At 47.1% G+C, this 26,761-nt stretch overlaps 1 protein-coding gene across 2 annotated transcripts; it reads right to left on the bottom strand.

The window, feature by feature from the left end:
* Window positions 1-416: 416 nt before the first annotated feature.
* On the bottom strand, window positions 417-26,135 carry LOC311307963 (myocyte-specific enhancer factor 2A homolog; the record flags this gene model as incomplete). Of its 2 annotated transcripts, XM_084436862.1 has the most annotated exons (9): window positions 417-771; window positions 869-995; window positions 1,132-1,261; window positions 4,589-4,746; window positions 9,077-9,293; window positions 10,317-10,451; window positions 10,525-10,656; window positions 20,373-20,576; window positions 26,082-26,135. In XM_084436862.1, the coding sequence occupies 9 exons, from the start codon at window positions 26,133-26,135 to the stop codon at window positions 417-419; spliced, it is 1,512 nt and encodes a 503-aa protein (XP_084292988.1). The 2 variants fall into 2 exon arrangements, with proteins under 2 accessions (XP_084292988.1, XP_084292989.1); XM_084436863.1 differs by lacking the exons at window positions 4,589-4,746; window positions 9,077-9,293; window positions 10,317-10,451; window positions 10,525-10,656; window positions 20,373-20,576.
* Window positions 26,136-26,761: the final 626 nt, after the last annotated feature.

The raw sequence follows: 26,761 nt of genomic DNA on the forward strand, positions 1-26,761 counted from the left end.
AGATCACAGCAGTGACCACAATATCAATCTATTATCTAAAACAAAACTTTTATCTTCAAATAGGACAAATCTGCTTGCAAGTACCTGGACATCTTTTTTATCCCCAAAAGGTGATTGAAAACAATTATCATAAGACTATGTCCAATACTTTCTCCAAAGAACTTCACTCTTGAAAGAAATCAGCAAATAATAATAATAATAATAATAATAATGTAAAAACCCCTCCTTGCATGCTGTATACTTCCTGTGCCAACCTAACTGTGTGTGTGTGTGTGTGTGTGTGTGTGTGTGTGTGTGTATATGCGTGTGTGCATTTGTGTGTGCGTGTGTGCGTATGTGTGTGTGCGTGAGACTCTGTGTGTGTGTGTGTGTGTGTGTGTGTGTGTGTGTGTGTGTGTGTGTGTGTGTGACAGGTCCTATGTCACCCAGCTCTCCATGCGCATGCGTTTGACCGAGGGGCTCTCCCTGTCCTCGCCGCCCGCCTGGGGCCTGGCCAGCCCCCCCAACGACGGGGAGTGGAAGTCCGGGCGGTGGTCCTCCCGGTCGCTCCCGTCGTAGGAGCTGCAGGAGGAGCTGATGCTGTCAGCAGGGGAACGCCCCATCTCTGGTCTGGAGGAGGAGGCGGAGGACTGAAGAGGAGGAGGGTGCTGGGCCAGGAAACCTGATTGGTTCACACGGTCTCTGGGCGGGGAAATAGGCTCGGACTTGATGTTGACGTTCTGGTTGGTGTTGACGGAGAGGTTGGAGCCCTGAGGTATGTGGTTTCCAGACCTGCCATTGATTTCAAGCATAATCATCTAGTCATTCTCCCAAATATCACTGGCGATCATTATTATTATTATTATTATGGTGTAGAGGAGCTACTTACACCAGTGAATTAAGGGCCGCCTGGCCCAGCTGATGATGCTGCCATACAGACATGGAGCCCAGGGAGAGGCCAGCTGGAGAGTGGAAGCCTTGTAGGCTGGAGAGCTCGGAGCTGTTCAGGGTGTACTCTAAAGAAACACAAAGGCAAGTAGGCAATACTATTATAACATACCGAATCAATGGGAGAATGGCAGACTGTGATGGACATATGGCGTGGCAGGTAAAGTTAATATGACTCTGTGGGTATGTCTCAAGGTGGCTCACCATTGTTGTAGGCCGAGTTCATGCCTGGGTAGGCCAGTCCATGTGGAGCCAAACTGGGCGTGGCCACTGACACTACTGGGGTTGTCAGGGGTTGGCTGGACTGGGAACTGTTGTTTAGCCTCTGAGTGCTCTTCAGAAGAATAGACAGAGTGAAGTGTCAGTCATTTAGCAAATTAATTCAGTGTCAACTTCAAACGGAAGGCGTAACCGATGACTGTCAAAGGAGTCTGTCAAAGGAGTCGTGAAAATCTGGTACATGATGCACTGCAATACTATCTTTCACCACATGGTGTCAGTTTAACCCTGTGAGAAAGCTTATTTTTTGTTGTATGGGTTTTTAAAAATACAAGCATAGAAATTAAGGGCAGACATTGCCTGATACATGCAGGGAGTATGGATTTACATTAGCTGAATGGAATTATCAGTGATGTGATAGGCTATAGGATATATTGAAACTGAATTTATTTTGTGATGTGGCTTTCCCTAGTGGGCTAGGGCTAGGCCATAGGGATTAGAGTTGGGTTGAGGTACTGTAGACTAACACTGATCGGTCCACAGTTTATCCACAGTCCAATGAATAGAAATATCCATGTGGGTAAAATTAATGAATCAATAGTTTTGCAATGTATTGTTCCTATTTGGGCAGCAAAGGATTTTGACATGTGGTGAGGTGAGGACTAGAGCACCTTCCAAAAATAACTTGTCAACACAGAGAAAGGCATGCAAGTTCAACATTCAACCACAACAAAGACCTCACAATCATGCAATGCTGTATCACACGTTTCCAGCTACCTAGGTAAACCTTTATGGGGTGTTTAATGTTACAATAAGAAAAAATGTAACTTTTACATATTGGAATCCTTTGACTATTTAACGCGTTCTATACAGATGAAATCATTCAAGGCAGTGTCTTGTTGTGGATGAGATCATCCCAAATGAAGTCATTCAAATCTTTTTTCTTTTTTTAAGAGAAGAGGAACTGAAAGAGAATTTCTAACTAAGTAAGGAATCATTGTCAGTGACATAATCCCAGCGGTTAAGAGGCTTTTTTTTCTTTTGAGGAACAAACGAGACAAAACTTGGAAAACCCCCATGTCAGTGACAGTTAGGGTGGATATCTGTTGAAGGATTTAACAGGAAATATCTTATCCCTCCGAAATAATGTCTTCTCATTTCCGTCTCCGTTCACTCAGAGGCGATGAGGCACGCTGGTGACACCACCGTGATAAACAGGACCAAATTAACTGCTATGTGTCCTCAGACAGGGGATAGGAAGGAAACATTATTACTATTACAAACTAAATACACATACTCAAGCTGCTAATAACCTAGATGCAGTTCTACAATCACTTAGAGCGGTTGGCATGCTTTGATCAAAGGGAGTTTCAATAACATGTCATCTCACAGGCATCCCATCCAACTCACCATGTCCACCTCCTCCTCCTCTGACTGCTCAAGAGAGAGAACGAGAGAGAAAGAGGGTGTAATGGTTACAAAGGTCATTGTCCTCTGTTATTGTTGTGCCTCAGTCCATGTTTTTCTACTGCTCAATACTGCTGTCTCTACCCAAATATAACCACCAGGAAACAACTAGCTACAGGTCGACTGAAACACACCCCGAAAGGGCAACCGCAACAGGCGTGCTATAAAGCATGCTACTGTACCGGTTGAGGCATGAAAACAGTCTCAACGTGTGGTTTCCTGGCCTAGGAGTTCTCACATCCTGGGGACCATTGAGCAATGTTTGAGAAGAGGGGTGGGAGGGGTAGCGGTGGATCAATAACAAGACGCAGGAGCACGGGGATCCACAGGGGACTCAGAACCCGCCCCGAGCTCTCTGTCCGTACACAGGTTTACGGCTGATCCCAGTCACTATGGGACGCTTTTTATGATCGCTCTCAGCCGATGAACCCATAAGTGTGGTGTGTGCCGTTTGGCAATTCATTCAATTGAGGCCTATGTTTATGAGGGAGTATTTACAGTAGAGGGGTTGTACTGTGCACTAACTATTATCAGAAATAAAAAAATAAAAAATAAAGGTTTGTGTGTGTGTGTGTGTGTGTATGTGTGTGAATTAAACAGCTTGGGATTTGTCAGAACCTGTCCTACAAGCCCATATAACACACAGCAGGAACTAGTTTGTAGCACTCTGGATGAGAGACCAGCAAGACCGCACACACCGACACCGACACAGACAGACAGACAGACAGACACACACACACACACACACACACACACACACACACACACACACACAGGCAAAGAGTGAACACAGACACAGCAGGGATGAAGAGCGATCGCCAACCTTTCTCCCTCTGTGTCTGTGAGGTGTGATTAATGTAGTGGCATTATGACCTAACAGTAGGCTATCTGCAGCCCAATACAAACTGTACATTATGTCTGAGTTGTAGCTGACCTGTTCCAAAGGATATCTGTGACATACAGTACAGCAGTGAAACTGACATTCAACAGTACTGTACCTCCTAGCAGGAACAGGCAGAGGTACAGCACTGTAGGTTGCTATGCAGAAGTAACGTTTATCCAACATTTATGTGTTAACTAGAGATCTTGGCATACAGACTATAATCTACTCCTGTTTTTGGTCTGTTGGGTACTGAACATTCAGGTAATCTTGGCCATATTTACCCTGAGCATGTTGGATACTGAACATTCAGGTAATCTTGGCCATATTTACCCTGAGCATGTTGGGAACTGAACATTCAGGTAATATTGCCCATATTTACCCTGAGCATGTTGGGAACTGAACATTCAGGTAATATTGCCCATATTTACCCTGAGCATGTTGGATACTGAACATTCAGGTAAATTTGGCCATATTTACCCTGAGCATGTTGGGTACTGAACATTTAGGTAACCTTGCCCATTTTTACCCTGAGTGTGTTGGGTACTGAACATTCAGGTAACCCCAGCCATATACCCTGAGCGTGTTGGGTAGCCTACTGAACATTCAGGTAACCCCCGCCATATATACCCTGAGCGTGTTGGGTACTGAACATTCAGGTAACCTCGCCCATATTTATGCCCCTGCGTGATTCCTCAGAGGAATGCAGCTTCTGAAAGAAATTGTAAGATTTGAGTCATAAACACCTCTGGTTTCTTTTCCCTTCCGAGCTTTGACACATGGTTTTGACAGGTTTACATGGCCCCAGGTGCTATGTGCGGTGAGAGGGATTTTACAGTGTAATTACGATAATCACGTTCATACCGTAATCATCACCATAAACACCATTGCGTGGCACCAACTCTATATTTATAAGAGTACACGGCAACAGACTCATTTTGACTTAAGATGAAAAGTGCAGAATTTGTTTGTCTGTGACGTTTCACCTTCTGCCCCTCCCAGCTGCACGTTATGGTCTTTCGTTGGGGATGTGTTCATAAGACCTCTGTAACATAATGGCCGCCAGGGCGTGGGCACACACGGGCACACACTCACCAGGGGGGGCATCATGCCTTTGCTGGACGGAGGGATGACCACTCTCAGGTCGGGCTTCCGGCTGGCGAGGGGCAAGCTGCCCCCGGGAGGTGGTGGGGATTTGGTTGGCATGACTTTCCCCAAGCTGTTCCCACTGGGATTGCCCACGAACCCATTCACTGTACAAACACACACACACACACACACATCAACAGCATGTTACAATGTGGAAAGAACCGAAGCCGGCAGCAGCTGAATCTTTGCTGAGCTGAAGGCAGTCCTATTTGAACTGTGGAAAAAGGATGATGAAGGACCTTACGCAAAATGTACAGTCATGGTCCACTTCCTGCCTGGTTAGAAACTGACTGTTTTGTGTGTCATGCTTTGTTGGCTTTGAATCACGCTCCCATCTGTAGGGCCAGAGCCAGTCCATCACATCCACCACATCAAAAAATCAACCCCAAAAGAACAGCGACAAATGCATTTACAATTGCCATTTCCAATTCACTTGACAGCCAGTGTAATCACTGCTAACGTTTCTGGGTACTATTCATAGAGTATCCCACAATGCTGTTTTGTGACATTCAAATCTAATAAAGAAATGAAATGCTGGGGAGTTATTCAGAAGCACACAGTCGGGGGAAAGATGACGGTGGAACCTGGTAATTCTGTTCGTTTGTTCTGAGAGAATGCCATTGTGCGTTTGGCAGCTGCTGGTCAGACGTGGAGAGCGAGGCGGCTATGCTGACACTCCCCAGAGACTTCACACACCGCGTTCAGACCCCTGTCAATGGAATGCTCCGGATGCCTGGTGGAATGCCAAACGACGTCGTGCGACTCGGATTTCTTTCACATCTGACGCAAGGGGCCATCTGCTGGCTCATTCTGTGTCATTTGAATTTCTCTCAGGACTTCTGGCATTTGAGGGGGGGAAAACAACAAACAATACATTGCTTTTTACTGTTGGAGGTCATTTGGATAGAGCTATTACTGTGAAAAGCTCATGAATTAAGCATGAATACGATTGGCTTCTTGAGCAATGTTTCAAGGACAAAATATTCTGTTCATGCGAGTCTTTTGTGCCCACCTAACACAGCCCATTTCCTGTCTGAGCTCTGCGAGCGTATGTGGAGTGCCCACGGCATGGAGAACAAATTCCAGTCAGTCAGCCCGCAGAAAAGGACCCACACTGACAAAGGGGAGTCCGCTGTATTGCTAAACGTGTACATTTTCTCACAGGAAGATTCAACAAACCGAGATCAATCCGAACAGTACTGTTATATCATTTGGTCCCAGTGACGGAGCGGAGAGTGCACAACATGACCGTTTGTTTTTGAAAAAATAAGTGCACAAATTGCTCGGCCCGCATCACGTGACAAAGAGAGTAAACAGAGTTGAGGGCAGCGGGCCAAGCGGCCATGGTGGCTGTGTTGAGCAGGGGGAGGATGGGCAGGCTAGATTGAGCTTAGCATTACTGTAAGAGGCTGTGTGTCAGTCTACCCTGATAATGATCACTCTGGGGTGATGTCATCGCATGGAAGCCGTCCAGAGGAAAGCAGGCAATCAGTCATAGCAGCCCCACCTCTCTGCACTGGCTGGCTGGCTCCGGAGGAAACACATGCTCTCCTTACGCCTAAGCGCTACCATACCGCTAGCTGCTGTTTATACCTCCAACCCGGGCTGTACCAAACGGCTGTATTACAAACACCTCTTGACACTTGGGTCCAATTTTCACCTTGGCATATTTGTTATTTTCTCACAAAACATGTTTGCTGCTTTGCCTGGTCCCAGATGCGGCGTATCTCCGTGAAAACAACTCACTTCACTGACGGTCTCAAGAGTGGACACAGGAAACGTACAGTTATGTATTTTTTAAGAGATACCGTTGAATTATTGAGTTTTTTGCACTTGAAGTTTCATCGTGGCACCGATGGTTTAAGATGTGGTGTCCATGAAGGAAGAGAGCTTTGTAAATAACCAAAAAGGCCAAGTCACTAGGGAAGTTACTAGATGAAGGATTATGAGCGCTCAGTTTAGGCTACTGTTCATAAAAACAATTATGCATAAACAGAGGGCAAATGTTCCCAGTCTTTAGAAGAAGGAAGAAAAAGCAAGCAAGAAAGAATAATCAAAATACAATTTAAATAAGATTGAAATTAACATTGAGGGTAGTCCTGTAATAGTATTGTAGAAAGTCAAGTGATGTAATTTGTGCACCAGAATATGTATAAAACAATAGGGTACAGTATATGTAAGTGTTTTACTTGTGTGTATTTACTATGCGCAAAATCTTCCTCAGGAATTCATGATCAACCTTGGCTAAGATTTACAGAACACGTAGGCACCATGTCAACTAACACGGCCATTTCAGCTTTACTGTAACACTCCTCTAAGAACCGCCCTATCTGGCCTGACACAACACTTAGCTGAATCCATAATTCAATTAGAACAGCCTGCATGCCACAGGCAGACCATCTTAAATGCTTCTTAGAGATTTCACAAAGAAACCCTGTAAAAGCCTTTCCCTGTCTAGCAGATTTCAAAAGAGAGAAATGGAGCGATGGAGTCGGAGGGCTGTGGGTCGTTAACCCGCGGCAGAGGACGCTGGGTAAAAAAAGGGCGAGTAGTCTGTCTCTAGCCCCGAGGCACTACGGGGGTCTGTAGCCCTCCTGCCTCTGTGAATCAGCATGAGGAACACCAGCAGACACTGTCAGGTCAGCTGAGTTCATATGCAGATTGGGCTTTCAGAACTACACTGTAGTTGTTAGACCAAGACTTTACCTACATACTGTACGTCCTTATCAGGAGAACACAGCTATAGGTTGCTCAGGACAAGGGGGGTTGCTGCTGTTGTGGGATTACAGTAACACACAGACTAGACATTAACACTGATGACACACGGACTAGACCAGACATTAACACCGGTAACACACGGACTAGACCAGACATTAACACCGGTAACACACGGACTAGACCAGACGTTAACACTGGTAACACACGGACTAGACCAGACATTAACACCGGTAACACACGGACTAGACTAGACGTTAACACCGGTAGGCATGGACTAGACCAGACGTTAACACCGGTAGGCATGGACTAGACTAGACATTAACACCGGTAGGCATGGACTAGACTAGACATTAACACCGGTAACACATGGACTAGACCAGACATTAACACCGGTAACACATGGACCAGACCAGACGTTAACACCGGTAGGCACGGCCCGGACTGAACACCGCCCCCGGTGGGGACTTAACCCGCCGCGTGCACCTGCCACCCCCCGTCTGTTGGACGGCGCATACCGGCCGTGACAGGCCATCGGGAGCATTGTGTACAGGCGGGTCACAGGCCTGACGTGGACAGCGTGCCTGCAGAGCTCCGGAGGTCCAGGCCACATGTAGACTGACTCCCAGACGCCCATATAAGGACAGCATGGGATCACACAAACAGGTGCACCTGTCAGTGAAGCCCGGGAGATGTTTACTGGTGGAGAGCCACGTGCTGACAACACGATCAGGGCTGGAGTGGAAGGATTCTTCCCCGGTTCTCTTGATAATTCACTTGGGAGACGGCCATTTGGACAGCATAATTATTGGCCGGTTTGGTGGTTCTTTTATACACTAGGAAATGTGTTCGTTTGAACTGTCAATAGAGATAGACTAGCATACGCACACTAGGAGACACACACACAGACACACACACTCAGGCAAAGCAGGCCACTAGAGAGTAAAGATGACACTGACGCTTGTCTCTGCCAGGAAGGAACAGTTGGACCAGTGACCTTGGCCGAGTCCTTGACGGTGTGACACTGCATGGACAGCATAGAGGCTGGTACACTGACAGCTGCTGCTATCGTCTCACTTTGTACTATCAGCCATTATCAACAAATAGCTGAAGCTTTGGAAGTGTGTGACTTCGCTTCACGATAATGACAACGACTACATTCAAAGCTTGTTTTGGGGATTCATATCAAGTGATTATCTCGGAAACTCAGCTCATTAATGCACTGAAATAAAATCCACAGCTAAGAGGATTTAAAAAGGTGATTTGAACATCACAACTCTGTCAGGACAAACTCAGGCCACAGAGCTAATGGGTTGGGGGGGGTTTTGCCGAGGGACTCACCCACTGGGCCGGCGCCGGGACCTGATCCGTTGGGCAGTGCCAGGTCGGAGACGCCCTGCATGGCACCTGGGGAGAGCCGCAGAGCGAACGGATCAGCCATCTGCAGGCCGCCGCCCGCCCATATGCGAGGCGCGCGGCCGGAGCAGGAAAACGCAGCACGCTTCATTAGCAGCAGCACTGCATTCTGGGCACACGCGGGCACAGCTTCTGGGGGAGCCACCGAATACTGGGGTGGAGATGGATTTTCGAGTGCATTTTTTCAAAGGCTGTCGTGTAATTCAATTACATTGCGGTGCGCACGAGCGCATGCGGGCAAGTGTACGCACACAGGCGCACATACATACACAAACACACACACACACACATACACACACTAACCTGCGTTTCCAGCGCTAGGGGGACGCTGGGGGGAGGACACGTTCCTGTGTAGTTGCCCGTGAGGCGTGGGGAGCATGCCGCTGTCGCTGAGGGCCTGGTTGGCTGCAGCCAGGGCCTGCTGGGAGCCGGCGGAGCTGTAGGCCTGGGCCAGGCTGCTGGGGCTGGACACGGGCAGCGCCATGTGCATGGAGAAGTTCTGCTGGGGGAGTCCGCTGGGCTGGAGGGGGCGACAGAAACACCGGAGAATCAGCGGGAGTGAAAAATATGATTTGAACAGAAGCCACATACTGTAAGAGCATAGTTACAGGACCAGCGAATCACATTGTCGTTATTGTAGTAGAACATTGGTCATCGGTAAACAATGTGTCATGCTGCGTTCCAGTTGCCCGGGAAGTAGGACTTCCGAGCTGAGTATGATGTCACAGCCGAGTTGACTGCGTTCCAGAATCAAAAGGCGAAAAACCCACTTTAGTGTTTGTAGTTCTAGTCAAGTTAGCTTTCACTTATTGTTGATACGCGGAGCGGCCATCTTGATTTGACGTGAGCAGCTGTGGTTGGGTCAGTTAACATGGCAGAGATCCCAGTTCAGGGAGCGTTCCAGATTCGATTTTTGCTGGGGAACTAGGAAAGTCCCAGTTCCCGAGGCCACTGGAACGCAGCATTTGCTATTTAACAAATATTTCACGTGAATTAATACAGATATGGACATTGACACTTTACAGTAAGATTTAGAATGAAGAGATAGTTGCCCAATGTGAAACATTTGACATGCATTTTCCACCCACATATGGAGGGATCAGCAGAACATTCCAAACACAGTGCAATGAAGTTAGCTAGTTAGTTAGTTAGTTAGTTAGTTACTGTACATCATTAGTGGGTTAATAATGACAAAGGGGAGTACTACTCTCATCATAACCAGTACAAAATACTCACAAAACACTGTGGTGCATTACTATTGTCCACCACAATAAACATGATAAACATTGGCCATGGATTTTCAATGCTCATAATGGTTGGCCTAAAATCACCTGTTCTTTGGTGGAAAGGGGACTTGTTAGGGTGTGTAGCCAACACAATGAGTCATGACTTGCTGAATGCTGTCATACCGTATTTGCTTGTAACTGATATCAGTCGGCAGGAGAGATCAAACAATGCAAAAAAGATTCCAACAAAAAGAGAGGGAGAAAAGTTTGTCTTTTTGCCAAGAAGCCAAGCAAAAACATTCCATTTATTTACTTACGATTTTATGATTTCTCATCATATTATCAAACTCCTCATTAATCTTTTTATATTTCTCTTCAGTGTGAGGGGTGAGGACATAGGAGGCATCGGGGTCCGGGCTATCACAGCCTCTGTGTTCTTTCTTGTTAAGCGCCTGTGGTGGACATCAACATAAAAGACAGGGAATCAACACAAAATGGCGGAGAAGAGAAGGAGGTTGTACTTACACCACAGCGCCTGTACATAACAGCACTCTCTTCGTTTAGCTTGCCGAAACGCTCATCCATGTCAGGGCTGTGGCCAAAACAGTCCTCAGCTTCAGGACTGGCACAGTCATTATGGCCTTTGATTCTTAATTTCTGAAATAAAATGTGGGACATTTACACACTGTACTGCACATGCATGTTTGCTTGTTTGTTTGTTTGTTTTGGGGGGTTTACACAAATAAAAACCTGGCGATGAGTTGTGTCGATGATTGAATTATATCACCATCGTGTCACCTCACCATGTCATACATAAAAGTGCTACCAAAAATCATACAATCCTTATCAACCTTAGACATGGCAAAGCGGGCGTCACCAAAAGTCTTTTCATTCAGGCACATATGAGCGGCCCTTATCCAGGTGTTCAGTGACCTCTGCCTAGGAGCTCCAGAGGGCCAGGGCATCCGTACTGCAGTAATGACCATCTCTCTGGGGCTCAGCTGGAATTCATAGGAAAAGGACCGGGGTCTGGCTCTGTTCACTAATGAGGGACTAGTCACACAATGTGTGTCCGCCTGCCCGACGGTGACGTCCAGGACAGGCGTGGGGCGCACTAATCATCTGCTGCCGTATCACGGATCTGACAACTGGGTGACGAAGGCACCGGAGCCTCATCTGAGCCCTGCTAACCCCATCCAGAGCTTCTATCTCCTATCTCATATCCAATATCCCATTACATTAAGAGGCACTTTGTGTTGGAGGGATGAGAGGTATAGTGGAAAACAAATGTGTCCTTTCTATGCGACTACTGTATGCGACCACTGAAGATGTGTGGTGTGTGTGTGTGTGTGTGTGTGTGCTGTGTGGTCGCCCCTCGCTCACATGTGTCTGTGTGTGTCACGTGTGGCCAATAAACACCCCCGAGGTCCACAGATTATTAATTGTTGTCCTAGAAAGTGGAACTGTGTACAATATGCTGCATTCCTGTTCGTACGGTAGCACTGAAACGTCTATAGATGATCATTATCTCGATAGCGAAAGCAGTAGCCCCCTTTTATTTTTCAGCCTTGAACACCACATGTCTGGGCACGTTCTGTCTCTACTACAGCCTGTGCCTACTGCCTCCAGTAAACAGACGCAACGAGCAAATGGCGGAGCAGGTGTCCCTCTCTCTCCAGCACCTGTCATCTCCTCGGTGTCCCCGTGGCCTGCCGGAGGTCTCCAGCCCGGCCCCTCGGCCATACAAGGACCTGGCTGGTCAACCCCTGAAGGCTACCGACCGATGAGACACCCTCTCAGGACTGCGCTCACATGACAGACATGGATGCTTGAGCGGTTAGTGTACGTGGATAATTTTCCCCGTTGGTCTTAATAACTCATGAAGAGAGAGTATAAAAGACTTAATGGGGCAGTTTGCTGGCAGGAGTTTTCAAATACAGAGAGAGAGACAAGTTTCATGTGGTGGAGAGAGACAGTTTCATTCCTGTCTCTTGGCTGTTTTAACAACGTAAAGTAATATGGCCACCACATGACCAGCATGGGAACTTCTTTATATTGAGATGATTCAAGTACGGAACATTCTAAATGTTCTGAGCTCTAATCTCCTTTGGGCTGCAGGTCGAGGGCCTAGCTAGCTACCGTATAGTCTCTCTCTGGGGTCTATCTCCAGACAGCCTGCCCCTCCTGCCCAAACTGACTGCTGTCACCATGAGAGTCAGCGGTTGGAGGTGCAGTGTTCTTATCTGTCTCTGCCTTAGAGATGGTGGGTTGGGAGGGGGAGGGAGAGAGATAGAGACAGGCTAAACTGGAACACGGGGTGCGGGGTGGGGATTGCCTGGGAGGAGGTGTGGGGTGATCGGTAAGTCAGATGTTGGCTATAGTCCTTCTTCTACCGTACTAGCAGAGCAAGCAGGAGCCATACTGTCTCTCTGTGGCAAAGCTGACGAGATGTTTTGTAAATGTGAATTCAAGATAGCTGAATGATAGTCTAAATAATCACACACATCATCATCCTGTTCCTCAAGGAGCACGCTCAGACTGGGTTATCGGTCACATAAACAGGAGTGATACAATAGGCCTCATTGCATTTTTTTTTTACTATACTGTATGCCTGTAACAACATTTGATTTGGTTCAGAGTTTATTATTTAGTAGGGTGGAGAAGGGCAATAAAAACAAACGAGTTTGTATAAAGAGCCTGTTACTGTGTCCCTGCAGTTGGAAAATAACCCTGTACAGTATGTGTATCGTTCAGCCAAACATTTTTTCATTATTCTATTATAAGGAATGTCATTTCTGATCGATGCTGACTTCAGGAATGCTGATACTGATGTGATCATTGAGCGACATTGAAATGTCACTGGGAACTCTGGAAGAGTCACAGCCTCTCCTTGTGTGTGCTTTTCTTTGACCTCTCGCTGCAGCCAAATCTCTCAGCTCTGAGGAGCGGTGAAACTCTATCCCTCTATCCCTCTATCCCTCCTCCTCCATTCTGTCCCCGCTCCGCTCTCTCCATTCTCTCTGGCCTATGAAATATTCATGAGTACAATTAAGAATTTCGATAAGAGCGCGAGTGAGGAGACAATGATGGAGGAAGAGAGGATGAGAAAGAGGAAGAGAAGCAGAGAGGACAGGAAGACTGTGTAGGAGAAGAGAGAGGAGAGGGAAAAGAGGGAGGGAGAGAGAGAGAGAGAGGGAGAGAGAGAGAGAGAGAGAGGGAGAGAGAGAGAGAGAGAGAGAGAGAGAGAGAGGGGGAGAGAGAGGGAGAGAGAGAGAGAGAGAGAGAGAGAGAGGGAGAGAGAGAGGGAGAGAGAGAGGGAGAGAGAGAGAGAGAGAGAGAGAGAGAGAGGGAGAGAGAGAGAGAGAAAGCGAGCATAGAGGCCAGGATGTGAAAGTAACACCGTGCACTCTAGATAGAACAGGACGACCCACAATCAATCTGTCCAAGTAGAGGCACAGCACACACAGAAATGTTCTGTCTGCCACAATGATAGAGAGAGAGTGTGTGTGTGTGTCTGTGTGTGTGTGTGTGTGTGTGTGTGTGTGTGTGTGTGTGTGTGTGTGTGTGTGTGCGCGCGCGCATGTGCTATTTGCATTCCTAAAAGCCGATGAATGAAAACAACACCTTGCTATCTCGGTGACTACTGTGATGTAAGCTTGACAGATCTTTACAACGTTTGATCAAAACCCAAACCTACAAATAAGGAATTGGACCAAAACATGTTAAATTGAGACCCTAGTTATTCAATAACCCGACTTAATTCCTGATGTAAATGAATTCAACTCGATACCACTCCCCAGTGTTTAGACTGGTTGCTAATGCTCTCAGTCTGGCATGATCGATACACTGACAGGAAGCCTCCATTGACCGCAGTATAAAACCCCTGCAGGCCCACAGCTATGATTCTCACAGCCAGAGAGACAGAAGTTTGTAGTTTGTGTTCTTTTTAATTCATCCCATCATCCACGTGCCCGCGTTAGGTTGAGTTATTCATAGGACGCCAAGTCATAACCGTACATAGAGAGAGAGAGAGAGAGAGAGAGAGAGAGAGAGAGAGAGGGAGGGAGAGTACGTGATGTCCAGCTATACTGCCCTGCAGGACGGGGAATGACATCTGTTAACACAGATCTCACAGCTCCCCTCCACTTCTCATCTTCCCCATAACTCAGTACGCATCGATCCTGCAGGGCCTTCAGCGGGCTGTCAGCTGCCGGGCTCCTGCACAGTGCATGCCCACAGAGGAAAGAGAGATCTATTGTCTACCAATGAGTTCTGGGAAGTGCAAATCCTTCCTGAAACCTGCGCCCAGCCAGGCCATTGCTTACTGTAATGTGACAATGCCTCCCGGTACAGACAGATAACTCTATTAAAATCCGTGGACGCAGAACGGCGTACTCCACATCTGATTTCTCCCTCTCCAAATTTGAGGTGTATTACTTGATGATACACCTATTCGACTAAATAACTGGGCTTGGGTTATATTACTGTCCCAGACAGGTGAGCGCTGAGAATATGGGTCACAAATAATGACTGGGATGATTGGTAGAGGAATCTGCAGCGGGGTGATTTTCGTAATCAAGACCTGGATTAGAGAGAGAGATCAAGACAGTGACAGAACTCCTCTGGTATTCCATCCAAGCAACTGGACCTTAATTACTTAAGGCGTGGCCCGATCAGTCCAGCCTGACCATGGGCCTCATGTCCACCGCTGGTTTTATATAGAAGACAGACTGCATTCCCAGACACTAGCGCCTCAAGCTCTTGTTGTTGCGCGCTATTAGTGGACATTGACAGCTCTATTTTCATCTTTTTCACTAACATGTGTGATTACACTGTCCTGCTTTGCAGGTCAATAAAAATAGTTACCGGCCCAGAATGCTTGGCGGAGTATATCTTTAAAATTACTTGCCAATATCCAGTTCAGAATATAATACAAGGTAACAGAAGCAGAGAAATCCTGTTGTGATTGTGATATTTGAGTACTTGTTCTGATAGCCATGTTGCAAGGGAGTGGGTGACACAGGATGGTGATCAAATAAATACTGTATGTTAACATAAGAATGTCCCCGTGCAAACAGAAATCACTGTGATGCTGTTTAAATATTAATCTCAATTTTGGCCGCCTTAAATTCTTCATAGCGCCGTTAAAACTAACACGTGGCGCTGAGCCCACTGTCAATAGCATTGATGTTTGATTAGGCTCAAATGTCACTGCTCACCTGAGACATTTATCAAAAGCTGTAATCCCTAAAAACTAGTGCAATGCCCGTTGAAAAGAGAGTGGTCCTTCCATTATAGTAGGCTATAATGTACAACAACCACCAGAGCGGTTTGTGCTTGAACGCATCATGACAGCAGAGGTCCCCTGTTGCATTCAAATTTAAGTAGCTAGCTAGCTAGTGAACTAACTTGAATGTCAGCATGACCATTTAGAACTCTGTCCACAGCAGTCCTACAGTCAACTGTAGTTAGCTACTAACATCAGCTGTAGTTAGCACGTGTCGTCCGTAATGTGTTTTTTTCATCAATAATCTCAGTTAATTATGATGTATTATTATAATTATGAATCAGTGATTTCAGTGTTTATGTTACACAGGCAGGAACGACGTGCTCACTATTGCAACACATTTAGTTCAACTGTTCGTGATAGAAAAATACAATTTATGGCCATGTTTGAATATACCGGGTAGTCTGGGGCCTGCAGCGAATAGAAACCAGGCAACCAAGAAGAGCTCTCCCCTGAGGAGAGCCCGGTGACGCAAGGCTAATGCCAGGTGCGAAAGCTTGACAGGCGTAGCAACAGTAACCAAGTCCATGGCGAATGGTGAATTGCCATATTGTTTCATTACTTTATTTAATAGCTGACTAGCTTTTCCAAAATTCAGATTCAGGGTCTGGAGCCAGGCTCTTAGTAGGCCTAATAGAAAAACCAGGACAATTTGATAGTGAATGTTGAAAACCGGGACATTTAAGTGTTTTACAAATATATGTTGGGACTCGGGACACCCAGCTTTAAAACAGAGACAATCCCGGACAAACCGTGACGTCTGGTCACCCTAGACTAAAAGCATGTGGTTCTATGATGGTTGTGTAAGGCTTTGTCTCCATAGTATTGCTAACAGTGGAGCATAGTCCTATATTCAAGCTGTGTAGCTGGCTAGCTTCCATCTTCCCTGTAAACCTACTGTATGCCCCGTTTGTTATCAAGTGGAAAGATAAACATGACAACTAGCTTACAACATTTCGTTGTAATGTATATCAAACAAACTATGTGTGCTAGGTATTTTGTGCTTTCTTTATTCCTACAGTAAACTAGAATGCTAACAGCAGGCTATCTGTAGCTAGCTAGCTAGCTAGCTCATGATAGCATTGTAAGGCGCCCTTTGGTATGAGTTTGACTGTGGCACCGGATGCCCGGAGTGTATCCTGCTGTGCAGAACTACTTTTTACAGGCATGGGGCCTGCCGAGAACTGCTGATTCAACTTCACCCATGGCACATGCACATCCTTGGGTCCTGACCAATACGCTACACCAGTCGCATATCAACACAGTGGCTGGTTGTAGAGATACTGTATTCAAGATAGACACACAGACACATTTGCTCTCTTTATAGAGAGATACACTGATTGACATAGGCCAAATATAAATCAAACTTTTGTTTTATGTGTCCAATAAAAACATTGTTGCTACAAGTTTGGCACACAATCTTTATTGTGATCTTGTTCTAGTTTATATAACAGTATTTTAATTATCCGATCACATAATGCAGCATGGTATATGTAACGTTTTCTTTGTAGATAAACTATACTGTAGGAACAGGGTTATATATTTCCATTAACCCTTTTTTTTGCAGGTACTAAACCATTATCTTTGCTATAATGTTATGTACTGTAGGAGTCTAGGACTTATGACCTTTCGGATAAAACTGCTCGGGAGGGTATGTCCAAAGTGGAATCATGCCCATTCCTGTATGTGTATCATGAGATCACTGGCTTACAGCGTGGCACACATTAAAGACCAGAAAATACTTGGGGTTGAACCTACTTTGAAAGCGGTCTTAAACTGTCAAGCAGTGCAGCTAAGTATGCCTATCCCTTCCTACAGCCTTCTCAAATGACAGAGCTGGCTTTATCGGATCACTGAAGGAATCTAGATTCTTACCATAATAAGTAAAGTGGTAACATTAAGTGTTTTCAAATCACAATCTTTAGATTCTTTGTTGTCATTGGTGAAAATAAGCCTCTCTTCTCTGGATTAGTCTTTAGAAGTTGGCTTGTTGCCCAAAGTTGGGGTGGCAGAGACATCGATAGGGCACGACGCGGCACGCTAACCCTGGCACCGCTTGCTTTCTGATGAAGGGGAATAAATCTTCCAAGGGGGCTGAAATCCTGGCCCACTTCCATATGAAAGATCCACAGTAAACACATAGTTCCCGAAGTCAACTCCGAATGAGTAAAAACAGTACATCTGAAAATCAAGAATGTTTTACTTACATTTTTTTTCCGATATGTATAAATGTGTTTGACATTGAGAATTTGTTTAGAAAGTAGTTTATGAATGATTTGGCTGAACCTGACTTTGTTTAATGGGATGTTCTAAATCACACAATCAGCCACCCTGTCCATGGAGTTTGGTTACAGTTTACTGCAGTTTTCATTTGTCATTATATTTCCCATTTATCTTCTTCGCTCGTATGTTGTCCAAGTGATTGCATTGCATACCTTGGGTGGATGTTCTGTTCTTGGTGAAACTCAACTCCTCTAAACCTAACCTCTGTCTCATTACTCTGACAAGACCAATTGATCAGTCACACTAATTGAGCAGTCTGGACACTGTGTTCATTCCTGCCAACGTACCTAAATGGCATTCATTATAGAAGATGCTGTCCTTCTGGCTCACCACTTGCATTGAGGTTGACATTCAAACTTTATCTGTTCCATATGGGCTTTTAATACAGAATTTCACTGAGTAAAACCGTCTTTGCCTGAAGACATTTTATCAGCCTTCCTGCCAAATAATTGTAAATTGAAAACGGTAATCATGCTGTCTAAGATGGAATGTACTAACCTCCAGTGAACCTTTCTTGTAAGTTGTAAAAATCTGAGACATTTACTGATAAACTATCATACTGTATCCTAATGTTGGATTGTTAGATCTGTCGATTTAAAAAAAAAAAGTTCATTCAGGGATCTGTAGAGTTAGAAGTGAGGCCGATATCTGCTTACACAGCTAGTCAAATGCCATGGCAGAGTGTTGCAAATAGCATAACCAGTATGTAAAATACAACCTCTCACTTTACACTCTGTGCTTTCACTATGGATGCTCTTTCATATTTCTGTTGCAGTATAATCAAATCAGGGGCTGATACAGGCAAATTCATCTCTGGTTAATGACCTTTGGTGATGACACAGGTGACACAGGTGGCTGTTGTCTCATTGTGGGTTTTACATGCTGCGTTCCATAAACAAGTTATGCAGTACAGCAGCTCATGATCTGTAACGTTACTGTAGGTTTGCAGCATGGGGCAAAAAAAACCTTGAGATAGAGATTAACACACACTGCTTGACTTGCATCTCAAATCTCCCATTGGCATCAATTTATGATTTCCAGGAAAGTATAATATATCATATGAATGTAGATCTCAAGATATGATCCATTTATGCAAGTCCATTCTCCGTAAAGCAGCCCTCTGGCATACTGCTCGCTAGAGAATGAGAACTTGAATTTGGGTCATGTCCTGTTTAAAAGGCCAAGATCAGTTTAATTCAAGTCATCCCCTGACATCCCCACTGTAACTACAGTATCAGCATGTGAACCATGTCTGAACAATGGGAGGAAGTGTTATTTTACAACTCATTCCAACTAACTCCAACCTACTCTTAATGAGGAAACCAATCGTGATTAAAGAACAAAGTACGCTTATGAGCACAGCTTTTCACATTTGAGACAAATTGCAGACAAGGACAAATTGTGTTATAGTATCTACTAATCATTTTTTGTTTCATACACGCTGTAATAACCTGGCCTGCAGCAAACCAAAAATACACTCCAGAATCATTTGTATTCAGGCATTAAGATGACATGTAACCATGCAAAACCACACACAACATAACTCCACTTTTTGAGAGGAAGAAGACATTGCCAGTTTAAACTGTCAGGAGGGACACTGAAAACAAACAAAATTCGGTTTTGCTTCCTCTGAATTCTTGGGTTCTTGGCTGTGAGGGCGCAACAGCCTGAGCAGAAAACTCTCAGTAAGGCAAACATTGCATTAGAGTTACATAAACAGCGTGAATGTGAGTCATCTTGGCCATTCATGTTTAATGGAGGGGAGGCAATCTGAGAGAGGTGAGGACTGCTCTGGGACTGGGACCATGATGCAGCAGTGCCCAACGTCAGCATGATGACACAACTTAGCATGACATAGACAAACCACAGAAGTGGTCTTCAGTAAACCTGGCTAACATCTGCTAAGAGTTGAGGAGCATGTGTCAGAGACTACAGTGACAGAGTCTGTTTGACTACTCGACCCATGTTTTCCAGTAAGAGAGAGAGCAATATGTTGAGCTAAGCAGCCAGGGGTGTTGTCTTGTACCGTATGAAAGTCAGCATTGAAACAGTACACAGTTGAAGTGTTGTAGCTGGTATTTCCTGACCAAGCTGTATACCCTAAGTGAGTCAACTATCTTTGTTTGAGAACATGAATTCTTTAAGGACAGCATGTTCTACAGTACTGTCACTATAAGGACACGTGTAGAGGATAAGGAAGCATGACTCTTCTCCCATTGGCCCATTTGTTTCCAATCTTACAGTAGCTAGTAACCGTGAAAAGAAAATTACCTGATATTATGATGATATTATAAGTCTGCCACATTCGCAAGTGGTACACAGTATATTGGAGGGTTTTCATGGTGATGGGAAAGTGAAGAATATGTGTGTAATAAAAGAAAAAAACAAGTATGTGTTGCAGAGGGCTAAGCAGCTACAGTACATTAGTTTATTCCTCAAGGTGATCTCTCTCTCTCTCCCCCCCTCTCTCTCTCTCTCTCTCTCCCCCCCCCCCCCTCTCTCTCTCTCTCTTTCTCTCTCTCTCTCTGGCATGGGGAATAACACGGTTGGGGGCAGGTTGCCATGGTTTTGGTTGGTTACTGATTCATTGGGTGAATATACTGTGTAAGACTGTAGTCTCCAAGAAAATATATCTTTGCTTTTGAAAATAAAAGATGTTTGCTTTTTAGTGCCTTTGGGGTGCGTCTTCCAATCAACACCATCTTAACACAGAGATGCTCCCTATTGTACAACTGTGCTAAATTGTCCGAATTATGACATGAGCTCATATGCCGGTAGCATCCAGACAAGTTCCACCACTCACCTCCACGATGTCTGAGTTGGTCCGGCTCTCGTGCGGCTCGTTGTACTCTGTGTATTTCAGTAGCACCTTGTCCATGTCCGTGCTGGCGTACTGGAAGAGCTTGTTTGAGCTGTTGAATATGATCAGGGCGATTTCACAGTCACACAAGACGCTCAGCTCGTACGCCTTCTTCATCAGACCGAACTTCCTCTTGGTGAAGGTCACCTGCAGACGGAGATAGAGGCAGACGAGTGAAACATACTGCGTCGTGAGTACGGTGCGTTAATAGAGCCGTGAGTACGGTGCGTTAATAGAGCCGTGAGTACGGTGCGTTAATAGAGCCGTGAGTACGGTGTGTTAATAGAGCCGTGAGTACGGTGCGTTAATAGAGCCGTGAGAATGGTGCGTTAATAGAGCCGTGAGTACGGTGCGTTAATAGAGCCGTGAGTACGGTGCGTTAATAGAGCCGTCACCGTTGTTGGACGGCGTCGCATAGTAAATGGTCAAATACAGTAGTTAATGGTCTGCACTTACACAGTTGTACAATAGGACTGGCCTCTCATTCACCCATTCACACACACACTCACACACCAATGGCGGCAGCTGCCATGCAAGGCGCTAGTCTGCTCATTGGGAACAATTTGGGGTTCAGTGTCTCGCCCAAGGACACTTCGACATATGCACAGGAGGAGGCGGGATTCGAACCGGCGACCCTACGATCATTAGACGACCCGCTCTACCACTGAGCCACAGCCGGATTCACATTCGAGTTCCGCTGTGTAGAACAAGAGGGGCGCGTTGATGTGCGTTCGCGATACGATCTCAAATGTATCTACAGTGAGAGCACAGATCCGCAAAACGCCTCGGGCCCCGAGCAGCCGGCGTTCTGCTGGTTGGTGACCGCGATGCTGAACATCAGGCCTACGGCACTGACAGATATTGATAAAGATCGCTTTGTCCTTCGACAGCTACAGTCTACAGAGCCCTCGCGGGGACACGTACACACCTCTCGCTCGTACAGGTCCGGCCAGTAAGGCTGACTCTCTGTGTGTGTGTGTGTGTGTGTGTGTGTGTGTGTGTGTATGTGTGTGTGTGTGTGTGTGTGTGTGTGTGTGTGTGTGTGTCAGCTGTTTGACAACGAGAGGTCGGCTGAGTCCTATGTGAAGAGTTGCACAGTAGGCATTATTGTAGTAGTAAAATATGATGGTGAGAGGGGAAGAGCTGCAGTCAATGCATTGATCCGCATGTAACATGACCCTACGCTTTAGAGAGAGAGAGAGAGAGAGAGAGAGAGAGAGAGGGAGAGGGAGAGAGAGAGGGAGAGAGAGAGAGAATAAAAGAGACTAATGAGTAAAGGAAGGAGGGAAGAAAAAGAAACCATCTTTAATTGCATTCTCTCTCTCTCTCTCTCCCCTCTCTCTCTCTCTCTCTCTCTCTATCTCTCTCTGCCAGGATGGAGAGAACAGTCAATATTCCCCTCCTCCTCCTCCTCCTCCTCCTCCTCCTCCTCCTCCTCCTCGCGGAGCTGTGCTGTGCAGCCTCTGTCTCTGCCCGGGAGAGAGGGCTCAGCAGTAGGCCCTGATAAGGACGGAGCGGACAGGCTGTCTGGTTCCCGGCCCCGGCGACAGCTGACCAACCGCAGATACGCCGGGCGCGGCGCGCGGCCTGAGATTACCCTCCGCCACACTCGTCACCGTTGGGCTCCGTTACCACGGTCGTGTCAGAGCCGGTCGCGGCAGCTCGGCAAGCCGGAGAGATGGCCGCTGAAGTCCGAGGCCGAGCCCCCCGCGCAAGCCCCCCGCGCAAGCCCCCCCCCCGTCTGATGGTTTTGCCGGCCACCGGCCGAGGGGGGGTAAGGCCGGTGTCTCGTCGGGGATAAAACCAAAGGCGTCTGTGTCACAGCGAACGGGGTGGGGGGGGGACAGGAAATGGTCTCTTTCCTGGGAGGAACAGTGAGCCATAGAGAGCAGGCGGTAGCTGACCTCATCCAACAGACATCCCCTCAGGGCGCTGCATTTAAGATGATCGCCACACAGTGATTGGAGAACGCCAGCTATCCCCCGGATTAACACTCCGGACGGACGGACAGACAGACAGAGTGGGGAGGCAGACAGACAGGCAGGCAGACAGACAGACAGGCAGACAGACGGGGGGTTGGGCAGACAGACAGGCAGACAGAGTGGGGAGGCAGACAGACAGACAGGCAGACAGAGGGGAGGGGCAGACAGACAGACAGACAGACAGACTGGGGCGGAGGGGGTGGGCAGACAGACAGACAGACAGACAGACTGAGGCGGAGGGGGTGGGCAGACAGACAGGCAGACAGACAGACAGACAGACTGGGGCGGAGGGGGTGGGCAGACAGACAGACAGACTGGGGGCGGAGGGGGTGGGCAGATAGACAGACAGACTGGCGGCTGAGGGGTTGGGCAGACAGACAGACAGACTGGGGCGGAGGGGGTGGGCAGACAGACAGACAGACTGGGGCGGAGGGGGTGGGCAGGCAGACAGACAGACAGACAGACAGACAGACAGACAGACTGGGGCGGAGGGGGTGGGCAGACAGACAGACAGACTGGGGGCGGAGGGGGTGGGCAGACAGACTGACATCACTCCACCCTTTCTGGCCAGATCAGCTCCCCAGGGTGAGACCGGAGGGATTTTCGGTGCTCAACTTATCTATCATCAAAAGCATCAATATTGATGGCTCTTAACAAACAGATCATTTTCCTCATCCATTTCTCGGCGTGTTAACGCTCTTTGAATCATAAGCAATAGCTAGGTCATCTTCTTATCTCCAAAGGTTCCCAACAGCAGGCCTCCTGACTCATTGTCCACTAAAAGCCTGTGTTGTGACTAGTAAAGCTAACATGCCGTCATAGACTACGCTGGCTGACTCACAGGCCTACTGTTGCTGTAGCATTGTTTCACCATACCGCTTCATAACACCTGTGGACATCATCCCCCAGTGACCCCTCCCATTGCTGAACGTTTGACTTCATTTTGATAGCTCACAGCTGGGAGGGGGAGGGACTTAAGGCTACAGTACAATAAGATGTTTTTATCGATAGAACAATAATTTACATATTTTTATGTCTACAGTATACAGTATGTGTTACATAGAGGAAGATACAATGTCCATGAAAACTGGTACTCTGTGTTGGGCGTGCTAACTGTCGACATGAAATCTGCTGTAACATCGGCTGTTAGGCTATTAGCTTTAAGTCTCAGCTTAAAACGCACTTGTTTTCACTGGCTTTTGAGGCCTGATAGCCTACATCCCTTGTCCTGTTTTGTGTCCTGTCCTTTTATTGTTCTGTGATTATGTGCACTTTATTCTGTTTTTTGTTTTAGTTTATTTAATATATTGTACAGCACTTTGGTGCAACTTCGGTTGATTTTAAACGTGCTTTATAAATAAAGTTGACCTTGACCTTGACCTCGTGAATGCTGGGTTAGCGCTGTGGTTAGTAAAGGCTGTAGGCTGTAACCGTTAGCATGCGAGTGCTGGGTTAGCGCTGTGGTTAGTAAAGGCTGTAGGCTGTAACCGTTAGCATGCGAGTGCTGGGTTAGCGCTGTGGTTAGTAAAGACTGGGTGCCACTTCCAGGCCTGGCCAGGGGCTTTTAGCTGGGGGACTGTGAGGAGCAGCATCATATGCATGACATCACTTCCTCTTTTCATATTTCATAAGACTGAGGCAGCACACAGCAGAATCTCTGATGAGGAGCTTCTGTAGGAGGGCTGGACTGTCGCAAAATGATACTGCATGTGTTGATGAGAGAAATGGAGAGTTTGAAAAGGTTTAAAATTGTATTTTGAAGCAGATACCGATACTGATGTACTAATGAGAATAATTCTACATTTTTTGGAGTGACATACAGCAATGGTACACTTAGCTTAAAGTTAAATCTGCAGTATTAGATTAACCCATATCCTACCTAGCATTAACATAAATATTTGCATTGGGGATATGTCTCAAATTTCAAACTCCTATCTCAGTTATTCCAAAAAATACCTCAAGGTCGAGAATGTATTCGAACCCATTCAAAAGACTATGCAAATGAGGGGACTTCTCTTAACCATCCCCGCATATCGCTCTGTTACAGCAGCTCAGTTTCGGCATTCTTTCCTTTAATGCCCGGGTTATTAATTGCCTGCGAGGCGTCCACACAGATCGAGCTCATGCTTGTCACCACAACACCACCAGTATGCTAATATTGATTCCCCTGGGGACGGCAGACAGGCAGCGCTGGCGAGTCTGGGAGGCGAGCCCCTCATCATCTACGAACCCGCAAACACTTATTACAAACCCACTGAAAGCGCCACCCACCCACCCCCCGTTAGCAACAGTGGCGCGTGGAGACAGCTCCAGAGGATGTGACCTACAGTAGCAGGAACACGGCGACGAAAACTGTTCCGTTTACGAGCGTCAAGTGTTTTTCTCGAGCGGCGGTGCAGGGAGAGAGGGGAACTGTTCATTTCATTTAATATCAAACTTTTATTTATACTCGTAAATCACTGAGGTTTCCCTCGTTTACAGTGTTGACGAGTTCACACAGATACACAAATCACAACAGACTGTGCGAGGCAGTGGTGTATTTGTACTTCTTCCACGGTGGAAAATGACACACGGTCATTGCAGGCTCCCTCTTAAGCGCAGGCTTTAACGTGTTTACAATGCAAAAACAAGGCGTGCTGGAGTGCAGGTCTCCAGCCAGCCACTGCATGTACTCAAATCAAACGTCCACTCTCTCTTCACACAAACGTGACAACGCACAACGGTAAAGTATATTCGTCCAGCACACTGTGTGATGTTGCTATTTCTACGCCCTAGTTAAAAAACGGTTAGGCTCAGCTACACGCCATCACCAAATATAAACACGGGCAGATACACACATCCAGATCGCTCTTTCCGCCCGCATCCCTATTTCCAGAGGCTAAGACAGAGGTCTAGACAGGCTGGTATTTGTTGCGCTGTCGGGGGTGGGGGTGATATATTTAGAGGAGGCAGACAGACAGAGTGGATTCCAGTGGGCTGTGCGGCCGGGCTGGGAGGTGGCAGGGCAGGGAGAGAGGGCTGCTCTGTGTCCCTCTGACCCACCCTGCTAATGAGAGGGTGCTGTCCGGCCCCGGCTAACCCTAATTACCGCCTCGGCTACCCGGCCGGGACCGCAGGCTTGGGACAGCCTAGCCCCGCCTCCCTCCCTCCCTCCCTCGCCTGCCCAGCCCAGGACAAGACACCCAGTGCAGTTATCCCACCACCGCCGCCGCCAACGCCGCCACTCCTGGGAGGCCGGGCAGCTGGCGTCCAACACCTCTCGGCGTCCGTTCCGCCACGCCCCCCCCGGCTCGGGCGAACGTGAACGCAGAGCAACGTGAGGGTCGAAGCGCCGGCGTGACGCCGCAAACAAGCCGACGGGCGCGTATCGCGCCGTCAGCGGTTTCCGGACCGGCACACGGGTGTCACTGCATGAATATGGGTTCCTATGAGCCACGACTCTAAAATAATCTCTCTCATTCCACACTTGAAAGGTTTTCAATTACCCCCCGACGGGCTAAACAGCCAGACAGACGCGCGTCGTGTTTGGTATTCTGCGCAAGGCAAGCGCCGGTGTAAACAAAGTAAAGAAGCCCTCATTGTGGCCCAGTTGCGCGTCTAGAGAAGTGCAGAGTTAGCGTGACTCAGAGACGGGTGACGTGCGCAGGTGACGGGGGAAGGTGACACTCACCTGTCGGTTCCTCTCGTCCATGATCCGCGTGATTTGGATCTTTTTCCGTCCCATGGTGGAGCTTATCAGAAGAAGTCCCGTGTTCAGTATTCCCAGGGAGACCCTTAGCACATTGTCCCTCTCTCCTCTTAGTTGTCCAACGTTGTCAGCGCCTCAAGACCTGCAGAGAGAGAGAGAGAGAGAGAGAGAGAGAGAGAGAGAGAGAGAGAGAGAGAGAGAGAGAGAGAGAGAGAGGGAGACAGGGAAAACATGACTTCACACTGTCCATCCGTCCGTCACCGAATACCTCCTCACATGATTATTATATATTCGATTGAAATTAATCGACACTCAAAGCCAGGATTCCTAAAACGTTGATGTTTACATCGGACATACAATAGGTCTAAAAAGACGTCCCACCCTGTTTCCCCGGCAATTTCTATATAGTCTTCTACAGTCCGCTGAAAATCTCTCTTCCAGTCCGAGCCAACCCGGCCTAATTAAACAATCAACCCCACGGATCTGAGAGAGTCGACCTCTCCTCCACCTCTCCCTCGAGCAGCCCTGCACTCCTCAAGCAAGGCCCCCCGGGGATCCCGAATCCTCTCCTCCTAATCTCATTGGATCAGGGAGGTGCTGTCCTCGCAGGGTGGAGGAGGGTTTATCCTAACCCCCTGCTGGATTACTGCGGCACGTGGAGG

The sequence above is a fragment of the Borostomias antarcticus genome (genome assembly GCF_949987555.1).
Source record: "Borostomias antarcticus genome assembly, chromosome: 4".
Classification (NCBI taxonomy): domain Eukaryota; kingdom Metazoa; phylum Chordata; class Actinopteri; order Stomiiformes; family Stomiidae; genus Borostomias; species Borostomias antarcticus.